Here is a 21,592-nt window from a genome sequence, read left to right on the forward strand (position 1 = left end):
GCCGGACGCCTCAGCCAGAGGCGTCCTGCAGGGGCAGGGGCGGAGCCTGCGCGATCGCGGCGCCCCCCGCTGCCACTGCAGGTCCCGGCTGCCCGGGCTGGACGCCTAGGCCAGAGGCGTTAGGCCTGGGCAGGGGCGGAGCCTGCAACCGCAGGCAGCTGGGGGTCCCCTGCCCAGGCCTGACACCTCTGCCGGAGGCCTCAGGCGTGGTCAAGGGGCCGATCCGGTGATTGGTGATTGGAGGGTGATGAGGGTCAACTCCTCTGGCCGAGGCATCAGGCCCAGGCGGGGGGCAGAGCTGGGGATTGGGGGGATATGATGGTCCCCTTGCCCAGGCCTGAAGCCTGGGTCAGAGGCCTCAGGCCTGGGCGGGGGCCAGAGCCAGTGATCGGGGGGAGATAGGGGTCCCCTGTCCAAGCCTGACACCTCTGGCGGAGGCGTCAGGCCTAGGCAAGGGGCTGATCAGGCGATCGAAGGGTTATGGGGGTCTACGCTTCTGGCCGAGGCATCAGGCCTGGGCAAGGGGCAGAGCCAGCAATCGGAGGGGTCTGGGGGTCCCCTGCCCAGGCCTGATGCCTGGGCCAGAGGCATCAAGCCTGGGCTGGGGGCAGAACCAGTGATGGGGGAAATGAGTGTCCCCTGCCCAGGCCTGACGCCTCTGTCAGAGGTGTCAGGCCTGGGCAAGGGGCCGATCCTGCGATTGGAGGGTGATGGGGATCAACGCCTGAGGGCTCCCAGTATGTGAGAGGGGGCAGGCTGGGCTGAGGGACACTCCCCCCTCCACACACACCCAGTGCACGAATTTCGTGCACCGGGCCTCTAGTATATATAAAAAAAGAAATTTATCAGGTGCTGAGAACTAAGGTAGAACTGTAAGGACAATGGGATTGGGTGAGTATTGCCAAGAGCCATTGACATCCTAAAAATAATGAAAAGCTGCAGGCAAGTAACAGGCAATTGAAAGCCAAATATGAAAGTCAGAGGATCTCCCTGGTAGTTTACAAGGAGGTTCCCATAATTTGCAGTTGAGGTCCAAGCCCAGGACTACATCTAGTGATCTCCAGAGACAATTAAATTTCCAACCCAGAAGGCCCGTTATCCCAGCCTAGTTGGGAAAAATGGGACCCTGACACACACTTGGGATAGAAACACCTATTTTTGAATCCCCAGACTCCTAGGGAGACCAATTGTCCTGGCCTCTGCTGATTGAGGGGTTTCCTGAGATGTGGGACTTTCTCTGCTAAAAGCTATACAATCCTGGGCAAATCGGGGCTATTGTTTGCCCTATAAATCCTGAATTCTCTTGGAGATAGCATGTCCCTTTTGCTTTGTATCAATGCAGTTTCCCCCCTTACAGACAAGCATGTGCCCCACGTAAGATCTCCCTCAACTTCTCCTCCTGGCTTCTAGGCCCATAAGCAGAATTAAGTCACAGCATAATCACTGCAGGACATGCTGGGAGAAAACAGACTCTACACCAAAGGAGCAGCAAGGCCCAGCCAACATATACAGGCAGGTGCCAGGGCAGTAGCAGGGCAACTAGAGTCTGAGGCTGCTTGAAGGAGAGAAGCTGGAACATATCATTGGACAAGGGAGAGTTTACTAGTTGGGGAACACTCTCCTGCGATATACTTTGGCCAGACCACTAGGAGCTGGCGTCTGTCCTCTGTTACTAGGACGATTTCTAGAAGCATGGAAATAGCAATGGCCCGTACTAAGCAAAGTTGGAATGGCAGAATTGTCTTGGGAGATTGAGGAAGAAAGGATGAAAAGGCTCCGGGATGTGGATAGGCTGAGGCCTGAGAGCAGCCAAAGGACGATGCTCCACAGAAAGCACAGAGGACATCCCAGTAACCAAGGCCATCAGGAGCGGCCATCATGGACATGCTGGCGAGGGCTCCAGCATCACTGGCCTGCTTAGCCATGATGAAAGCACAACAAATGGCAATAGGTTACGAGCCCAAGTGATAGGACCCCAAAATAAGAGGGCACGCGTGTCATGCCTGAAGCAAGCCGGGGGGGACACAAGTTTCCAAACGAACAGCAAGGGCATAGTAGCAACCAAAGGTGCTTGGCCTGCAGAGAGCTGTGTAGATTGCAGGGGTCCCCAGAACAGCAGCCTACTGGATCCAAAACTCTTGGGGTGGAACCCAGAAATCTGTGGCATAAAAGCTCTCTAAGTGATTCTAATGCAAGCTCAAGTTTGAGAACCACTGAGTTCACAGACCGCCGGTATGATGGAACTGACTTTGGAAAGCAGGAATATGCCAGGAAACCCAGGAAGTCAGCATCAATCACAGCAGGTGACTTTTATGCTAGAGTGTCCTTTGCATTTTAGAAAAGGCTTTGCTTTCTCTAGCCAACAAAAGAACAAAAAGAGTTACAAAGAAGTCACAGATTCTTCAAGTCACTTTGCCTTATGCCTCTCTCTCTCTCTCTCTCTCTCTCTCTCTCTCTCTCTCTCCCTATTTAATAAAGGTTTATTTTTCAAAATGTACAGCCGGTGAGATCTGTTGTTCATGCATCTCCTCCAGCAGCTGGGGCGGCCGCATCTTTGGTGTTTCTGGTGTAAATCACCTGAGCTCTGTGCTTTGAGACTCCTTTAATAAGTCCTTCACTAAGGAGCTCCTGAAGGGCTGCTCTGGCCAAGGAGCCATGAATCTTTAGCCTCTGGGAGACCACAGCTGGGGTTCCAAGCTTGTAGTTGGGAGCTTCTTTACAGAGCTTGTCATATGTGGCTTTTTCAAACAAGACCAGATTAGTGAGCTTGTCCTGAACTTGGACCACTTCTTCTGTTTGCCCTTGGACCACTTCCTCTATTTGCCCTTGCCCCCCGTGAACAAGGCTTTGTCTTTCTTGGCCAACTTTCCAGCGCCTTTCTTCTTGTCGTCCTTGGGCGGCATCGCCGGACTCGGAGAGCAGGGATGTGCTGCTGCCTTGCCAAGATATCAGCCCGAGAGGCCTTATGCATTTCTACTTAGGAAATGCCAAGCTGTAAAATTAGCAATTGGGAGTCCTGAGCAATGAATGGCTCCCCACTCTGCTTCACTGAGCAGGGGAACATGATGGCCACTTCTGCCCAGCAAAGCTGCTTGTTTCTTTGCTTTGACTTGTGCTGATAAATACAAGGCAAAAGCATTAGTCCTACACTGTGGCTTTGGGCTTTATTATCAGTAGGAAGGAAGAAGTTTAGGAAAAGTAAGGGGAACCCTAGCTGATTTTGTACAGTGGATAGAATGTCGGCCCAAGGACTGAAGGGTCCCAGGTTCAATTCCTGGTCAAGGCATGTACCTTTGTTGCAGGATCGATCCCCAGCCCTGGTCAGGGTGTGTGCAGGAGGCAACCAATCAATGTATATCTCTCACATGGATGTTTCTCTCTCTGTGTGTCTCTCCCCCTCCCTTCCACTCTCTATAAAAATCAATGGAACTATATCCTCAGGTGAGGATTGGGAAAAAAAGTAGGGGGAGGCCCAGGAGATTGTGGACAAGACAATGGATTATTAAACACAGTTCATGAACTAATACCAACTTGGAAACATAGTAGACTTATTTTGTGGATGAGTCACTATCTAATTTCTCTAGAGCCTTCTTGTAGCAATTTCAAGGGCTATGGAAGGAAAATTTTTCTTTCCCTTACAAGTTTTCCTTTTTGGTGAAAACATAAATCTAAAGTTAAGGCTTTTCCCAAAACCTCTTGGGAGAAGAAACAGAGAAAATATCTGATTGCAAGAGTTTACAATTGCATCTCTAACCAGAGACATAGCCTTCCCATTTTTTTTTTTTTTTACCCCCATCTTGGAACTCTTGCACAAACCATTTATATGTGTAGAATGTCTGCTCTTCTGTTTACCTGGACATTTTTTATCCATTCAACACTCAGCTAAAATATATTTTCCAGGACGTCTTCTGGATGGATCAAAGTATATCCCCCTTTATTTCTTTGAAAAATGAATTTGACTAAATCACAATCAAACATGTTTCTATAATGAGGCTTTGACTTTATTCCAATATGTTTTTGACATTCTGGGAAGGGTGCATGTGGAAATGTAGCTATGATTCCAAAGCAATGATGGATGAGAAAGAGCCGGAGGCTATTTGGAAGTCTAACAATACAATGGGTGGGGACAGATACTCTCCTTTCTACTGATTGGTTGTAGGGGTGGAGGAGAAAACCAATGAAAGCCCCGAAGATGGGAGCTGTCTTCCCTGATTACTCTATGTCATACATGCACAATTAGAGATGTTTGACGTCAGTGATGTGCTGGTCAGCTGGCACCACTGGCAGTGTGAATTGTGCATGTCCTTTTCCAACTTCAGGTTCAGTGCTGTCCTGTCATGAGCTCAAAATTGTCCATGGTGTGAATATTTATAGCATCAAACTCAACAAATGCTGCAAACAAAGGTTCCTTATCTAATCCAGTGAGCAGACTTATTAGCACTCCACTGTGCACGTTATTTTATTTTAAATATTTTTTATTGATTTTTAGAGAGAGGGAGAGAGAGAGAAACATCCATATGAGAGTGAAACATCCATTGGCTGCCTCTTGCACACCTCTCACCAGGGATTGAGCCTGAAACCTGGGCATGTGCCCTAACCAGGAATCAAAACAGCAACCTTTTGGTGCACAGGTCATCGCCCAACCAATTGAGCCACACCAGTGAGGGCCACACATTCTTTTTTGATATCCCATATCTACCTCCAACAGGCTCATTCTTTCCTCTACCTTCTTGAACACGGTGTATTTATAGTACCATTTTAATGCGTTTGTCTATTAATTCTATCCTCTAAGTCAGACGTTGGCTAACTGGAGGGCAAATCTAGTATGCAGCCTGTTTTTATATGGCCCAGGAGTTAAGAATGGTTTTACATTCTTAAAGGATTATAGAAAACAGACATCATTAGCCATTAGGGAGATTGAAATAAGAAACAATGAGATAGCACTTTCATTCTTACTAGGATAGCTATAATCTAAAGACAGATAACAAGTGTTGCTGAGAATGTGGAAAAACTAGAACCCTCCTACACTGTTGGTGGGAATGTAAAATGGCGCAGCAGCTTTAGAAAACAGTTCTTCAGAAAGGCTATGTCATAGAGTTTCCATATGATCCAGCTATTCCATTCCTAGGTATAAATGCAAGTGAAATAAACACAGGTTCACACAAAGACTTGTATGTGAATGTGTATAGCAGAATTAGTCATAATAATTCATAATTACTTCCAAAACTGAAACAACTGGACTGGTAAATGAATAAAATGTGGTATGTCCATGCAATGGAATGTTATTTGGCATAAAATAATATTACTGCATGGATGAGCCTTGAAAGAATTATGCTAAGTCAAAGAAGCCAGGCACAAAGGACCGCATATTATATATGATTCCATTCATATGAAATGTCCAGACTAGGTAAATCCACAGAGACAGAAAGACTGCTGGTTGCCAGGGGCCGGGGAGGAGGGTTGAGCATTGGATAAGAGTGGATTTCTTTTTGGGGTAATGAAAATATTCTGAAATTGATTGTGGTGATGGTTCCACAATTCTCTGAATATACTGAAAACCACTTAATTTTATACTTTAAAAGGATGACTTTTATGGTATCTCAATAATTTTTTAAAAGTGGTTTCCAGACTTTAGGATATTATAGACCAGTAAATTATTCATCCCTGAAAAAAAAAAATTAGGGGTCTACCATAGGTGCTAAATTTTCTTGTCTTTCTTTCTTCCTTCTTCTTCTTCTTCTTCTTCTTCTTCTTCTTCTTCTTCTTCTTCTTCTTCTTCTTCTTCTTCTTCTTCTTCTTCTTTTTTTGTAAATAACCACATGAAAAGTTATCACCTAACACCAAAATCATTTCATAAAAGGACATTTTTGTGGGGTGCGGCTACAGTGTTTTGGCCAGGTTCAAGCTTCGGACTAATGAAAGGACAGGGTCCTCTCATTGCCACATGCAAGTCCTAGCTGGAGGGCAGCGCCCTCCCAGCACAATCATAGCCAACAGCTATGGTTGTAAGCTTGAACCTATGGTCCAAACATGTGGCCCCACGTGCCTTGTGCTAGAGTTCAGGTGCATGTAGTTGAGTAGGGCTGAAACTCATGAGAATGCTGTAAACAACTTGATCACACCCCTACTTTGCCTCGTGGCATCTGCTATAAAATAAAGACACGGCTTGTGGGCGCTGGCGCTGTCTCCTCATCAGGGAGCAGCGTCCCACTGAGACCCAGCTTTCATTCTCTTGTCTGTCTTTTCTCAATCCTTTCACTCCCCCACTCAGGATCACCTTTGGCCATAACACATTTTAATATCTAAAGATTAATCAAGAATTAAGTAAACCAAAGAACTTATATGCGTGCATATTAGCATAACCAATGGACACAGACACTAAGGCGGTGGGGGCTTGCCCGGACTGGGAAGGGAAGGGGGAGGGGGTCAATTGGGGAAAAAGGAGACATATGTAAAACTTTAGACAATAAAAAAAAAGAATTAAGTAAATTTCTGTAAGTGGAATAAATTTAACTTCATTGAAAAATGAAGCCCTGTCCAATGCAGTTTAGTTGGTTGAGCATCATCCCATGAACCAAGAGTTCACAGTTCGATTCTTGGTCAGGGCACATGCCTGGGTTTCAGGCTCGATCCCCAGTAGGGGGTGTGCAGGAATCAGCCAATAGATCAGTGATGGCGAACCTTTTGAGCTCGGTGTGTCAGAATTTTGAAAAACCCTAACTTAACTCTGGTGCCGTGTCACATATAGAAAAATTTTTTGATATTTGCAACCATAGTAAAACAAAGATGTATATTTTTGATATTTATTTTATATATTTAAATGCCATTTAACAAAGAAAAATCAACCAAAAAAATGAGTTTGCGTATTACCTCTGACACGCGTGTCATAGGTTCGCCATCACTGCAATAGATGGCTTTGTCTCTTCGATGTTCTCTCTCTCCCTCTCCCTTTCTCTCTCTCTCTCTCTCAAAATCAATAAAAACATTTTTTAATAAAAGCATTATAATATGTAACTTGTCACGTTTTAAAAAACATTTCCAATACTGCTTATGTATAAAAGTACTTTTGCTACTATTATTAAAATACTAGAGGCCCAGCGAGTGATATTGTGTGGCCCCGCCCTGCTGTGCTTTCAGCCCCGCCCACCCGCCTACACCTACTGCTCTCACAGCCCCTCTTGCAGCTGCACCCACATCACTGTGCCCACCCACCTGCTGCCCCGCCCACCAGCCACCAGCCTTGCTACCATCAGAGCCTGTGGGCCGTGTGGGAGGGCCCAAGAGGTGCTCCATGCATCTCTTGCTGGCTGGTCGTTTGGTCATTTTGGTCATGACGCCTCTTGGCCTTTTATTATTATGATTTTTTCAAAAGGATTCCTGTATTTTTTCTATTTTTGCCATTTCTCAATTTTTCTGCATTAACACTTATTATTTCATTATAATGCTGTTTGCTATTACAAAACAGCAAAAGGACTCCTGTATAAAAACTTACCATTTCTATGAAAGATGTTCTTTGAATCTTGAATTTTAATTACTGTACTTAGGTTATTAAATTTTCTATGTATTTTAATCACAATTGATTTATTGATAATAATGTACATGAAAAATTTTAGTTGATAAAAACTTTATTCAAAATATGTCAAGAACCATAGAGTTCAAAACTGTAAAAATAAAAGGCAATTTTTGGTGACTTAAAAATAAAGAATATCTAAAAACCACCACATTAACATCTACTATTTATAATGCAATCTTCAGAATCAAAGGTAACCTTTCTATTTCTATATTTGCAACAATTGAGCTAGAATCCTCCTCCTTATGACACTACACTGTTAGGCAACCCCTTCAGTTTTAACACTTAAAATACAATTTGGGTATTTTCTGACAAGCAATAATATATACTATTGATTTCCTCCTATACATCAAGAGAAAAATAGATTAAATTACTAGAAACTAATTTTCACTAAAAAAAAGAACATATTAGTAAAACATTTCTTTTGAAAATAAGTGGATTAGTCTTCTTCTCCTTTTTTTTTTTTTTTTTTTTTAATTGTGCTACACTAGAACACTCTACCTAAAGACTCTCCCGATTTTTTGCAACACATTCATACAGTACTGGGCATTGGCAAAATGTGTTTCAACATTTATTAGTTAGGACTCACAATACCTAGGTGCTGTGATATTACAGAACTAACCCCTTGTTAATATGGGAAGAACCAAGGCACAGGGTGAGATTTTGCCAGGGCAAGAGTGAGACCTCATTAGCTTCTGGCTTCTTGTTTCCAGAGCCAGATGCATCTTTACAGACGACATTCATTTGTTTAACAATGGAAGCAAAAGTACATGGATTTGTTGTGGGAGAGTTAGTTTTGGCTTTGTAAGTAAATCCTTCAGAGTGTGCATAAGGTAGAGAGAACAATTTCAGTGTGAAAGGGTTAATAGGCAGAAAGTTAGAACCAGAGACTCTATTCAGACAGAAATTGCTTTTCAGAAATAAAAATAGCAATACAGGAATAGTAAAAAATACAATAGCTATAGAGTTTCTCATTTCTAAGCCAAGGTTTTTTTGTTTTGTTTTGTATTTTTATAAAATCACTTTAAAAGTAAGTTCTCTCTTGAAGACAATCATTAAACACCTTCTTTTTCCCTCCATAAAACTCCTATGAGGTAGAGTGCGCTAACTCCCAGGAGTGAAACTGAGAGGTAAAGAAGAGGTTAAGACCACATGGAGAGTGAACAGGCTGGAGCAGATGTTATGTCTTAGAGCACTGGCTTAGAAATAGAAACAGAAGGGAGAGGATAAACAGGAACTTTTCTGGATGGACAAGTGGAATAATCCAGGATCCAGTAGCAATACCAGCTACTTAACATTTTTTACAAAAGACTTGGAATTTCAAATACACAATGAAACCTAAGATGACAAATGCGCTTCTGGGTATTAAAGTGCTCAGTTGATGGGAATATATGTACTAATTCCTCATAAGGCCATGTGAAAACGCAAAGGCATACGTAAGCCACAGTGTGGGCAAGGGCAATCTGGTGCATTTAGTGCAAAATACTGCTGCCTATAGTTAAAACATGATGGATGCTGAGCCATCAACATAGCGTAAGAGAGGAATTTAACTTAGTTGTGTTAGGGTAGATTTAAAAAAATACTGGTGATTGTTAGAAAGAAAACCAAAACAAGGGAACCCGTTCACTTGGAAACTCATGTGCAATTCTGGGCATCATAAATCCTCTGTGAGCTATTAAGGGACAGTGTTTGTGTTTGAAGTACATTCCTGACCTCTGGAGGGGACACATAAAACATCTCCTCGTGACTGTCAGGCATATTTTGTAGCGGGAGAGGCCACAGTTCCAAAGCAGTGTAGAAAATCCAATGTTCTGGATTCCCAGGAAGGCTTCCCTCAAGATCTCCTCTAATCGACTTTCACAGTTAAATCCCAGGCCATGGTAATAAATACACCCCATTTAGGCCACAGGGAACCTGTCATAAAGTCTTTAATGGTAGGGCTGGAGAAAAACCCAAGAGGGCGGCTATTGGTGGAAAGACGGGAGTATCTCTGACTGCTGCTTTCTGTTCATTGAAAATAGTTTGGGACAGCAGTTATAACCCAATAATAATGTAAAGTCCGAGAGTATATCTCCTTGGGTCCAACTGACATGACTCCTGTGTAAAACGCTTGCAAGTGGCAACTGTAAAGGACACAGCTACAGAGTGTGAACACTTAGAGGGCAGGGCCGTCCCCACTTTCAATTCATGGAGATGTTACCATTGGCCATAAATAGTCACAACCTCTGTTCCCCTGAAATTGAGGCATTTATCCCTACAGCTCACAGCCACAGGATACAGACTGTAACTAGCACATGTTGGTGCAGGGAGATATGTAATTTGATACAGATCATGGCCTTAAACTCCCCCAAAGGGATTAGAATATTCTGGAGAATGAACCCATGGAAGGGAATTTTCTCAGCCTATAGAATGAAGAACGCTTTAATTGTCACTGGTGGTTTCTCTCCCCCCTGAGATACAGAAGGCAATTCCAAATCATGGTCTCAATCGATAACGTCTGATAAAAAGGTGCTTAGTATGGTCTGAATTTTTGACATTCTCTCCACAATTGCAATTTAAGAAGAAAATAACTATCTTAATATTGGAAATAGAGTAAAAAAAAAATCCTGATGTTTTAGATATGTTGGCTGTCAAGGTAAATATGGCCTCCCTTTTCCTCTAACCATTTTTTAGAGATGTTAAAACAAATATAATAAAATGGGCTTGAAATAGTGAGATGTTTGCACATGTAAGGGTTCTCTTGTATACATGAATAGCAAATTTTTATTCAGTTGCGAATGTTAAGTAGTCCTTTTTTCCCTCTCACATACCACACACACAAACCCCTAAGAAGGAAAAGGCTGTCACTAAGGAGAAATGCCAGTGACAGTCTACTCAGCAGGTGGCTGACTTTACAGCAGTGAATACATCTACCTCAGCCTAGTGTGAGGAATCCTTAACAAATTGTTCCATTCCATGCATTTTAATTATGTGGGCATATGTTAATTAGTCTTAATAAAGGAGTAGTTATTTAACCTTTGAAGTATCCCGAGTTGGAAACACACCCTCCAAAAGTTGTTATATAGCATTTGAAAATTCTAGTCCTGGGGTGGGAAATTTTTTTTTTTTTTTGCCAGTGGTCATTTGGATATTTATAACATCATCTGCAGGCCTTATAACATTATCAACTTGAAAATTAACCTGCTATATTTGGTCAAACATTTAATTAACTCACCCCTAATGCCTTAGCATGGCCAGACATACCCCACCCCTGCTCTAGTCACTTCAGAGGCTAATACAAGAGCTTTATCTGTAGCTCTAGAGTCTACACAATAGGTTTTGTTAATGAGTAATCATTTTCAATGGTCAAATTGGTGGTGTTAAAGGTACATGGATTGACCCAAATACTGTAGGGCACTCCAGCCCTTCCTTGACAGGTAGGAGACTCTAGCAAGCCCACTAGCCCTGGGACCCCTAGATTCTGTGTCTAGAATTTAAACAGAATTGGGTGCCTAACACTGAGTCAATATTACTGGATTCATTTCTAATAACCCTTTTATTTAAGATATTATTGGATTCCTTAATAGAACAGAGTTGGGACTTTTTCAAGCTTACAGGACAGGTTGACTGTTACAGGATGTCCATTCTAGTGCCTGCTTACGTATAAACATGGATGATGCAAAATTTGGTCTAAAACCTCATGTCGGTGTAAGGTTTGGGGGAAGAATATCTACAGCCCTCACCCACCTCTACTTACTAAAGGCCACTAAAAGCAAATAATTGCAAGTGGCCAAGTTGGCCAAGTCTAGCTTACAACAATTTTCTTTAAATGAGGAAATACAAATGCCTTTTCAAGTGCCATAAGATTAATCCAGTCATATCTACAGCTGAATGGGCTTGCAAAAGGCAGTTTTTAGTTAACAGAAGAACTGGAAGTCCCTGGTTCTCTTATAAGATCTGCAAACAGGCCAAGGACAAAAGACCTTGTTAGTTAAGCACAGGAACAAGAGAAGCACAGAACTATGACATTTCTACTTCACACCCCTCCTCTTCTTCTGGCTTTCCACCAAAGCCAGCTCTCATTCTTGCTGTCCAGTGTAAGAGCGCCACCACTCCTGGGAGTGCAATGAAGGTGAAACAAACTAAACAGAGCAATGAACTAAGTTGAGCAAGAGGTGTTAGAAGTTTGTGCCACTAAAACTGAACCTACTGAAATGGAGTGGTTTTAATTATTTATAAGACTGGTTATTTTTGCTGCTATGGTTAATCTAATGGGTCTGAGCATTTTGAGATGTTCAAAAACTAAAAATGAGTGTGTGTGTATATTCTTGCTGTCATCTTAATAAACATTTCTATGGTTTTGTCCATGTTTCCTCTTATAACTCTGCTTTAAATTTTTCAAGAAAACCTCTTCTCTAACACCATTCCCCAAAAATAGATTTGAAAGAATACCAACGATAGGCATGATCCGTGGGAGTGCAGTATGGGAGTGTGAGCCTTTCTGTCCCCACAGGGACTGCTGGAAAGGGAAGAAAACAGGAGTTTGGTTCTAATCAGTGAGATGATTCATGCAAGGTTCTTGCCCTAGAATCCAGTCCACGCTACGCACTCAGTAATGGTAGCTGTCATTAGTAGTAATTTGAAAAACAAGAGCAACTACTGGTCATGGTAACATGTACTTTCAATTCTAGGCAAAGCCTGAAAGGCTAAAATCTAGGTATCAAGTTTTCTATATGACATTTATTATAGTAAAAGGAATGTCTTCCTTATATTCAAATCAGGTCTGAAATTTTCATTTGCCACTTGGTTCTCCCTGCGGACACTATGGTATTCAAAATGCTGCAAAGGTTCAACATGCAACAATAATAGAGACATAGGCATTTTCATTTGAAGAGAACTTACAATATTCCATCCATTGTTATAAGTCTCACCATATTGCTGATAGGGAAGGTGTTATAATCTCTGCTTTATGGCCATTGGCAACTGATGCCCTGGACTTGTTAAGTGACTTGTCTAAATTTCCATGGCTAAGAAAGGGCGAAGCTTGGAGTAGAACCTGTTCTTTTGATTCTTGGTATAAAGGTCTATCCTCTATGTCCCCAGGAAGTAAAAGGTTTGAGGGGAAGGCTCTATTGTATGTAAAGAATGGCACTAGGAGACCAGCACAGTGCAGGGAAAGACTGCACAATGAGAAACAAATAGTAAATTTTAGACTACTGTTAAAGAGGACTTAGGCAATCATTCTGAAAGATGGACAAACTGCACCATCCTTATGAGTAAACAAGGCCATAAAAATTAATGAGGGCACCTGTTAATGCAGTTTGCAGCACCTTTCTTTAGTATCTACTATAGGCATGTCACAGGGAAGCCTGGCACAGGTAAGACTTTTACATTATGTGCCCCAAAGAGCATGCACTTCTTCAAAGCTAGAACGCATACGAAGGTCAGGGATAGGGGACCCTTATAGGAGACAGAGCAAATCACCATTAAAGATGTAATCTAAATTCTTATCTCATTACGTGGACCAATCCTATGTGGCACAGCTGCTTTATTTTAGTGTGACCTGCACAGAACTGGTTATCTGCTACGGTAGCAACAGGGCACACTCCTGGAGCCTGGGCGGCCCACACGACAGGCAACGAAAGCTGTGTGTTTAAAATGGACACACATACTCCCCCTTGAAATGCAGAGTTGCACCATAAGTGGGTAAGTGCTCTGGGATTCATTTCTGTTTCAGTGTGTTTTAGTAAAACCAGGAGAGTCTCCAGTATCAGCTGTGGCTTACATCCCTAAGCCTCACTTACCGACCTTTAAGAGTCTAACTTCCAATTTTAGATAGCCACCGTCAAGCAGTCTAGGCTCCAAATTTGGAGATTGACAGGCTAATTTTGGAGGGTATATTTTGGTTGAGGGGGCTGGTTGATCAAACCCTTTTAAAGCTCCTTTCAATTCCACTCAGTATTTGGAGAGAACAGATGGGATGCAATTATACAGCTTACGTGACCCATGCAAGGGGCCAGCAGCTATAAAATCAACCATTTGTTAAAGAAATACCATACCTGACAGAGAAGCAAAAAGGATATTGAACTGCCTGGCTGTGAGGGAGGTGTCCACATGCTGAAATTCCTTTTCCATAACTACACTGAGAATCTTACAAATGCAACACTGGGTTCTTCTTGGTAGGGAAGGTGTTATAGAAAGTCAAAGGGCTCCTCAAACCCAGTGCTTCCAAATGGCCTTCCCTTGTGCAAATGAAGACATCTCCATTCCCCACTGGGCCCCAGGTGAGCTTCTGAGACACTGATCCAACAACCTGCTTCCCTGCAGGACCATGGAAACCACCCCCCATGTGTGGGGCGTTTTTAGCTTTCTAAAGGAGGCCATGCCTCACAGTATCTCCTCCTCTGTAACAGCCAGGATTTTATAAAACACTGCCCTGGGAGGAACAGCTCCGACCAGAGGCATGTTTCTGTTGGAAAACAATTGCAGGGATTCTTGTACCTTTAGTTATACCAACTTACTGATGGGATTCCACGCAAAGCAATAAAATCAAATATATCCTTTGTGTGTCAGCTTGCTACAAAGGGCAGCAAAGTCTAGCTCTGTGATACAGCTGTGAGGAGCCTTAGAATTTATCCTTTGATCCCATATCACTTTTAAATTGCTAATTACCTAGCCAAAGCACTGAGTTAGAATTTCCTCCCAGAATAATAGGTCACCCAGGCCATGGGGGTAGTGTATTACTGCTGTAAAACAACCAGGTGATTTCTCTGACCAAGGAAACTAAGGAAAGGAAACAAACGCAGGAGCAAAAACTAGAGCCAGCCCTACATGAATCACCAGGTATCGTTGGTATCTCATTAGAAATCTGTGTTAACATTCTCCCGCCCCCTTGAAGCTTAAGTTGGAAATATGTAATATTTTATAGCACTATGCCACTCTTTCCTAACAGATGACAAGTCTGTAGTGGTGTGTTTTTTTATATCAGTGGCACACCTCTAATCTTCCAGAACCCACAATAAAACAATGCTTCCTCGTGCTGTGAGGGAGGATGATCGACATTTGTACCTGTGCTTCCTCCTCTGCTCACCCCACTCTAATTACCACCTTGAATCTCAGCAAGGAAAAGCTGGCAAAGGGAAGTGAGAAAACTCAAGACTAACATCGACAGGCACCAGAGTGGTGCAGGATACACTGGTATGTTGGTCACTACATTCCTGGCTTTTGTTTTAGCATCTCTTTATTCTTGCTGTTGACCAGGTAACGCAGGGGAGGAGGGATCAAAGACAATTTGTGGGTTCAGCACATATGCCACATTGAAGTGGCTCTTTTGTGTTTTTTTTAAGTTTTCAAATTTTCCACCTGTCATTTCAAAACAGGAGTTATTTCACAGTGGTTTGCCAGTAGGCTTTTCTGAGGTGGATAAGACATGGACAATATGAAGTCTGAAGAATGCAGAGTGGGCAAAGGCCTGTGTGCATGGGATTAGTTTGAAGGAGATTTCAGTAGGGAAAGCTGAGCCTGTCATATACAATACCACAGAAGAGGGAAAAGGCTCAAGGCTGTCCACCATTTAAACAGGGTCTTTAGAATTTAATAGGTGAGAAGTAAGCTAATCTGGCTAGTAAAGAACAGAAGTGTGGGAACAGGGACAGAGCAAGAGACGGACCTCGGTTAGCACTCTGCTAACCAACACTAGGCAGATACCCAGCCTAGGCAGGAAATATGCCCCTCAGGACCTCAGTGATCAAGAAGGAGCATCTCTTACAATGTGGCAAGAGTCTAAAAGCAACCAACACGCTGGAAGGTTTAACTGCCCTTTGTTGTTGTTTTGTGGATAAAGAACAAATTTTGCCTCTTTCCTCAGGCCTCTTATTTGTACACAGGTGTTGCGATTATATTAAGCATATCAGGGAAAGCCAAATTCCAACTAAATAATTAGTGAAATGGATCTTGAACTCCTTTTTCTGCCCGTTTGATTGACGGATGAATAGGCTGGCCTGCCTGAGACCCAGTGAGGTTAACACTCCCAGCTGGGGCCTTTCTTTCTGGAGAATCACTGCTGGCATCCCAGGCAGATGCTCTACTTTAAAATGAACATGCCACTGTAGGCCAGATGTTAGTAGTTAAACATCATCACACCATCGTCACAGAAACACACAAAGCTGCAGTCAAGGTCACAGACACAGCTGGTGGTGAAGGAAGTCTTACTGGAGGAAAGACATTCGCCATTGGCTCCAAGTCATTCATCACGACTTCTGATACTTAGAGGGGGACCGTTTTATATGAGAGAGAGCAAAATAATAACTATTGACCTTGGTTTCTCTCCCTAATCTGGGAATAACATTCGGTAGAACACCCACTAGAAGCAGAGCCGTCACACGTAATGCTCTCGGGGGTTGATGTAGACTCTCTCAGGATCGTTGCTCCTATGATGCTTGCCAGGGCTCCGGTCTTGGTAGCACATCTGGTTGTAGAGAGGGCACATCTGCTGAATCCCATCTTCCCCCACTGGATTCTCATCTTCATACTCAAATCTCCTGCTATTTAGTCCATTCTAAAAATTCAAACATTGCTTACATTAGCAGAACAGCTGTTGGCATTTTTCTAGCACTTCGGTAAAAACAAGCAAGAATAGAATTCATTACAGTCTGTTCCTGATTCCTTAGCCCACACACTATTGAATGGCAAGGTAAAGTTCAACAAATTTTCATTTTCTAGTCCTTCGTTACTTTCCATACCTGAACAAGACTGGTGGTGTCTTCTAAATAGAAAATTGTGACTAATGACTGGAGACTATAGTTAATTTCAGTTTTTGAAATTTGGAATTAGTATCAGTTAAGGTAAACTGGTGAAAAAGAAGGCTGCGAACTTCAGGTGTCCCTCAGCATGACTCAAGCTTGGAATGACTGCGTGAGATATACAGGGTGTTCCCCCCAAAATATATACAGGCTCTAACAGCTGATGGCTCAATTTAAAAAATGAAATGTATTTTAATGAACACTGCCTTTATAATTATTCCAAGTGTGTATATACATTTTTTTGGGGACAAACAAGCAAAAACAATGAAATACAAAAAACAGAATCCCAAAAGAAACCTCAAGATTCAGCACTGGGAAGTTAGGGAAGACACACAGAAAAATGAACTGTTTTTTTGACCATACGCCCAACTTACTGAGAATAAGAAATACTATAAAAAAAATACATGTATTCTTTTTCTCCTGACTGGTATGGCTTAGTGATTGAGTGTCAACCCATGAACTAGGAAGTCACGGTTTGATTCCCAGTCAGGGCACATGCTCGGGTTTCAGGCTCAATCCCCAGTGTGGGGCCTGTAGGAGGCAGCCGATCAATGATTCTCTCTCATCATTGACGTTTCTATCTCTCTCTCCCTCTCCCTTCCTCTCTGTGAAAAAAAAAATTTCTCCTGTATTTTTTACCTTCCTTCCTTCCTTACACAGCTGACACTATAAAATGAACTCCATGATGATCTCTTTGTCTGGATCTGATCCCTCTACCTGGTTATTGGTTTCATAAAAGTTGGTTACTTCTAAGAGGAATAAGCAAGAGCAAGAACTTTATAAAATGATACTGCAGATGCTTAGATATCAGAGAGATGAATAAAATAAAATTTCTTAGAAATCAAGTGATATTTTAATAAGTATGGTGGCCACCGGCTCCACCTCAACAGAAGAACCTCAACAGCAGGACCGAGTTACTCACAGAGGGCTGGAGACCGCCAACCTCTCTTCCTTTGAAGTGACTCTGCAAAGGCAAGCATTCAGTCTGGAGGAAGAAGAGAGAAAAAGGTATGCCCTTTAAAGCACCAAGCACATGGCAAAACAGATAACCAAGACCACTAAGACCCCTGTTTTTATGAGAGGCAACCATGTCTTGTGAAATGTTTGCCAACTAAACAAAATGCTCTACATGAACATGGGGAAAACAGCGACATTACTTGAGAGTTTTGTCTCTCTTTCTCTCTCCTGGCTCCAGGCTACTTCTGGAAGGAAGAAGAGACTCAGAACATCTGCTGCAGAAGTTCTCAGGCAAACTTGTTTACACCTTACATCAGCACCGAAGGTCTCTCACCTTTTCTCAGGGAAGAGTTCCATTTTAAATCGCTAAAAGTAGTTTCATGGTGCTAATGAAAGGTCATTGTTTTGGATTTCTCCATAGATGGTTTACATGGTCACCCTTCTCTTCCTGCTATTACTCCCTGCGGCCAAGCCCCACAGGGATCATAAAGGGGACTTACAGTTTTCAAACCCTGAGAAGGCTCTTTCTCAGTGGCCCTTTGGCTTATACACACATACTTACCCTTCAGCCTCCAGGTCAGATATCACCTCTTCCTGGAAGCCTAGCACTAAGTGCTCAGGCAGACAGCCACTCTCCTTTCTGTGCTCTCACAGCACGTATCATCCCAATTATTTATGTACTAGAGGTCCGGTGCACAAAAATTTGTGCACTTGGGGGGCGGTCCCCTAAGCCTGGTCTGTGCCCTCTCACAGTCTGGGACCCCTCAGGGGATGTCCACCTGCTGGCTTAGGCCCACTCCCTGGGGGATCAGGCCTAAGCTGACAGTCAGACATCCCTCTGGCAGCCCGAGAGCCCTCATGGGATGTCCACTTGCCAGCGGGGAGCAGACCTAAGCTGCAGTCGGACATCCTTAGTGCTGCTGAGGAGGCGGGAGAGGCTCCCACCACCGCTGTGCTGGCAGCCATCAGCCTGGCTTGTGGCTGAGCAGAGCTCCCCCTGTGGAAGCGCACTGACCACCAGGGGGCAGCTCCTGCATTGAGCATCTGCCCCCTCGTGGTCAGTGTGTGTCATAGTGACCAGTCGTTCCCAGTTGTTCTACTGTTAGGGTCAATTTGCATATTACCCTTTTATTATATAGGATATGCCTGTCTCCTCCTCTAGAGTGGGAGTGCTGGTTGGAATATTTTACAAACATCATTTCATTTCATCTTTATAATAATTCTACGAAACTAATATCTCTATTTTACAGATGACTGAAACCAAAGCTCAGAGTGGTTCAATTGTCCCCAGTCACACAGCTGGGAAGTGGTAGACTGTGATTCAAACATGGATTTGTCTGATGCCTAATCCTGTATTTTTACATCATCTGCTTTTATATCAGTGGCTGGAAAATAATGTTCAATAAAGATAACAAAAGAATGCCTAGCCCTGACCAGTTTGGCTCAGTGGAGAGAGCGTCGGCCTACAGACTGAAGGGTCCCAGGTTTGATTCCAGTCAAGGGCATGTACCTTGGTTGCAGGCACATCCCCAGTAGGGGGTGTGCAGGAAACAGCTGATCAATGTTTCTCTCTCATTGATGTTTCTAACTATCTCTCTCCCTTCCTCTCTGTAAACAATCAATAAAAAATATATATATTTAAAAAGAATGCCTAAAAGTCACATAACTATAAACATGCTCTCCATTTTACTGCCTTTCTTATACTGTCCTTTTTGTCTAGAAGGTCTGCCCCTTAGTCTCTGGTAACTAAAATACTACCTATCCATCTTGCCCTGACTAAAGTCATTTTTTTCTCCTACAAGGCTTTTCCACATTGCCCACCAAAGTTAATTTCTCTAGTCCCAGTTTTTCTATTGTTCTTGTTTATATCTCTATCAGAGCACTCATCGAGATCTGTTTGTTCCATTCATAGTTCCTAATGTCTTTATCTTTCAAGGCCATCATCCTCTATCCTCACACCCTGTGGTTCTGTAACAGGAAGAAGTCAACAGCTGACCAATGAATTTACTGAATTCTAAACTATCGATTCTTGATATCACATTCCAGGGTTATCCAAATTATAAATTATCTGTGCCCCCCCCCCTCCCCCGGTCTTATTTTGCATGATTCTGGGTGCTTTCCACATGATCAGTTCATATAGACAGTACACTAAAGTCCAATGCTGGGCCAGTCTCAGGGACGAGTGACCAGTCACACAGGACCTAGTGCTCACCAGGGTCCCACTTTGGGGTTTAATGCTCTGTGGTTGGCATCTTAAGTTTCTTCATGTCACTGTGGGTGTGTATTGGAAGTGATCTAATGTGATAAAGGAGCATGTTTCAGGGACTTGTAGCCTTGGCTCAAGGGTGTCCTGCCACCCGCTGCTGGTCACTGATTTAGTGCTTGGCCACCACTTACCCACTCTGGTGCCATATCCCCTCCCTCTACATACCAGTACATAGGATGTCCCAAATATTTTAAGGACAGTGTTTATTAAAATATATTTTATTTTCAAAATTGAGCTATCAGCTATTAAAGTGCATATGCATTTTTAGGGGACATCCTGTACTTTCCCCTCCTGCCCCTGTCCAGTGACTGCTGCTGCCTTCTGCCTGGCAGGGGCCTGAGTACTAGCACAGGGAAGGCTGGGGTCAGGAGTGCATGCCCTTCTGCTTCATCCCCATCTGGGAGGTGGCTGGAGAGCACGTCTCATGAGGGCAGACTAGGTACCTAGTCTGGACATCTTGACATTCTTAAGCTTAAAGCAAGGGGCCCTGCATTTTCATTTTTCCCCGAGCCTCTCAAATTATGTAGCTGGTCCTGGTCCAAGGAAAACAGACTCAGGGAAAAATACCTAAAGTTAAAATTCACATTTTGTTTGGTCTACTTGCTGTTTTAGACGGTCCTGCTGCTGTTCCCCTTCCATTAATGCAGGTCACTGAGAAATGATTCTACGTTACTGCCGAATGTAATTTGCCAGGAGGCAGAGCACTTAGACGCCTCTGCAGAAAGAGTAAGTGCCCTCTCCCGCTGGTGGAAGTGTGTGGAGAGCAGGGTACAGTCCATATGGAAAGAGATCATGTTCCAGAAATACAGTGATTAGGACCTCAAGAGTTCAAGAGAAGACCTGGTTGAAATATGTGCTGCTTAATTTTTATGCTATAAAATTCCAAATGGTAAATTTAACATGACCATATAATAAATGATCATTCACACTTTACTGAACACTCAGTAAGATCTGCATTTGGTCATTACCAACAAAATACAGTACAACCTTAAGTTCTCCTTAGAAGCCAGTATTCATGGCGGACACTGGATGGCACAGCGTCATGAGTAACAATATAACCAGTGTTAGTTTAATAGTATTGGGCAATTAGAGAGGAAGAAAATTCTATTCTGTTTCAATACAAAGAGATTTCATAGATCCATGGCTTTATAAGTAATGAAAGCATTGCTACCTGTTTCTCATAATAGGAGATATAAAATTAGCCAGAAGCAGTACGCTTGACAATAAAGGACAAGAAAAAAGGGGGTCCTAGACTGGAATGATCTTCACATGCACTAACTGGACAATAAGCAAATACCCAAGCTCATCTTCTATACCCAATATTGTAAACCTTCATCCATACATCACTATGCCTCCCACAAGCCCATGAATTTTTAATTTTGTAATACAATATTTAATCAAAGAGTTTATATAGACAGGAGCCCCACATATCCTAGGGATGCACCCACCTCACCCCTACAACCTGCCCCAGAATCAAGGGCTATTGAAAAGCATGCTTATCTCTATACTGTGTGGCCATCCAATTTCTCACAACATACATGAGGCATAATTTATTCTAACAGTGGGTGGCTACATGTGTTCTCTTTTTGCTAGTCCATAAACTACCTGAAATGTTGCATATTCTGATTTATTTACAAAGTTACTGATCACAGTATATAGAAAACTGTCTTGCATAATACCTCACACATTTGGTGTTTAATACATATGTAATGAATTAATCTATAATACTTTAATTGTTGGATTCATGGCATATATTATTCCTGAATGTTTTTCCTAGGACGACTTGGGCTACTCTGAATCTCTAATACATATTTCAGTTTCCCTATTTACATGTATCCACTATGTTAGAGCCATTTCTATTGAGCTACAACCCATATCATTTTCCTAATTTGCTAAAGTCACAGAGACTTTCATTCCTGGATTCCAAGGTGCTAACAACACTAGTTTTTCAACTTTTATTCTATGTGATCTTAATAAACGTTTTGCCTTTTCTGGCTCAAAATATAAACCAACATCTTC

General features: G+C 42.7%; 1 protein-coding gene and 1 pseudogene across 1 annotated transcript in view; both read right to left on the reverse strand.

Annotated features, from left to right (window-relative positions):
* Positions 1–2,473: 2,473 nt before the first annotated feature.
* LOC132229279 (small ribosomal subunit protein eS25-like) lies at positions 2,474–2,955 on the reverse strand (annotated as a pseudogene).
* A 4,658-nt stretch (positions 2,956–7,613) lies between these two features.
* NECTIN3 (nectin cell adhesion molecule 3) overlaps positions 7,614–21,592 on the reverse strand; it is a 136,680-nt gene continuing 122,701 nt past the window's right edge. Inside the window, exons 8-9 of the mRNA XM_059687884.1 lie at positions 17,273–17,335; positions 7,614–16,106 (exon numbers count right to left, since the gene is read on the reverse strand). Of these exons, the coding sequence (XP_059543867.1) occupies positions 15,927–16,106; positions 17,273–17,335 (243 nt within the window). The 3' untranslated portion in view covers positions 7,614–15,926. The remainder of the gene's footprint in view (positions 16,107–17,272; positions 17,336–21,592) is intronic.

This window comes from Myotis daubentonii, chromosome 3 (genome assembly GCF_963259705.1).
Source record: "Myotis daubentonii chromosome 3, mMyoDau2.1, whole genome shotgun sequence".
In the NCBI taxonomy this organism is placed as follows: Eukaryota; Metazoa; Chordata; class Mammalia; order Chiroptera; family Vespertilionidae; genus Myotis; species Myotis daubentonii.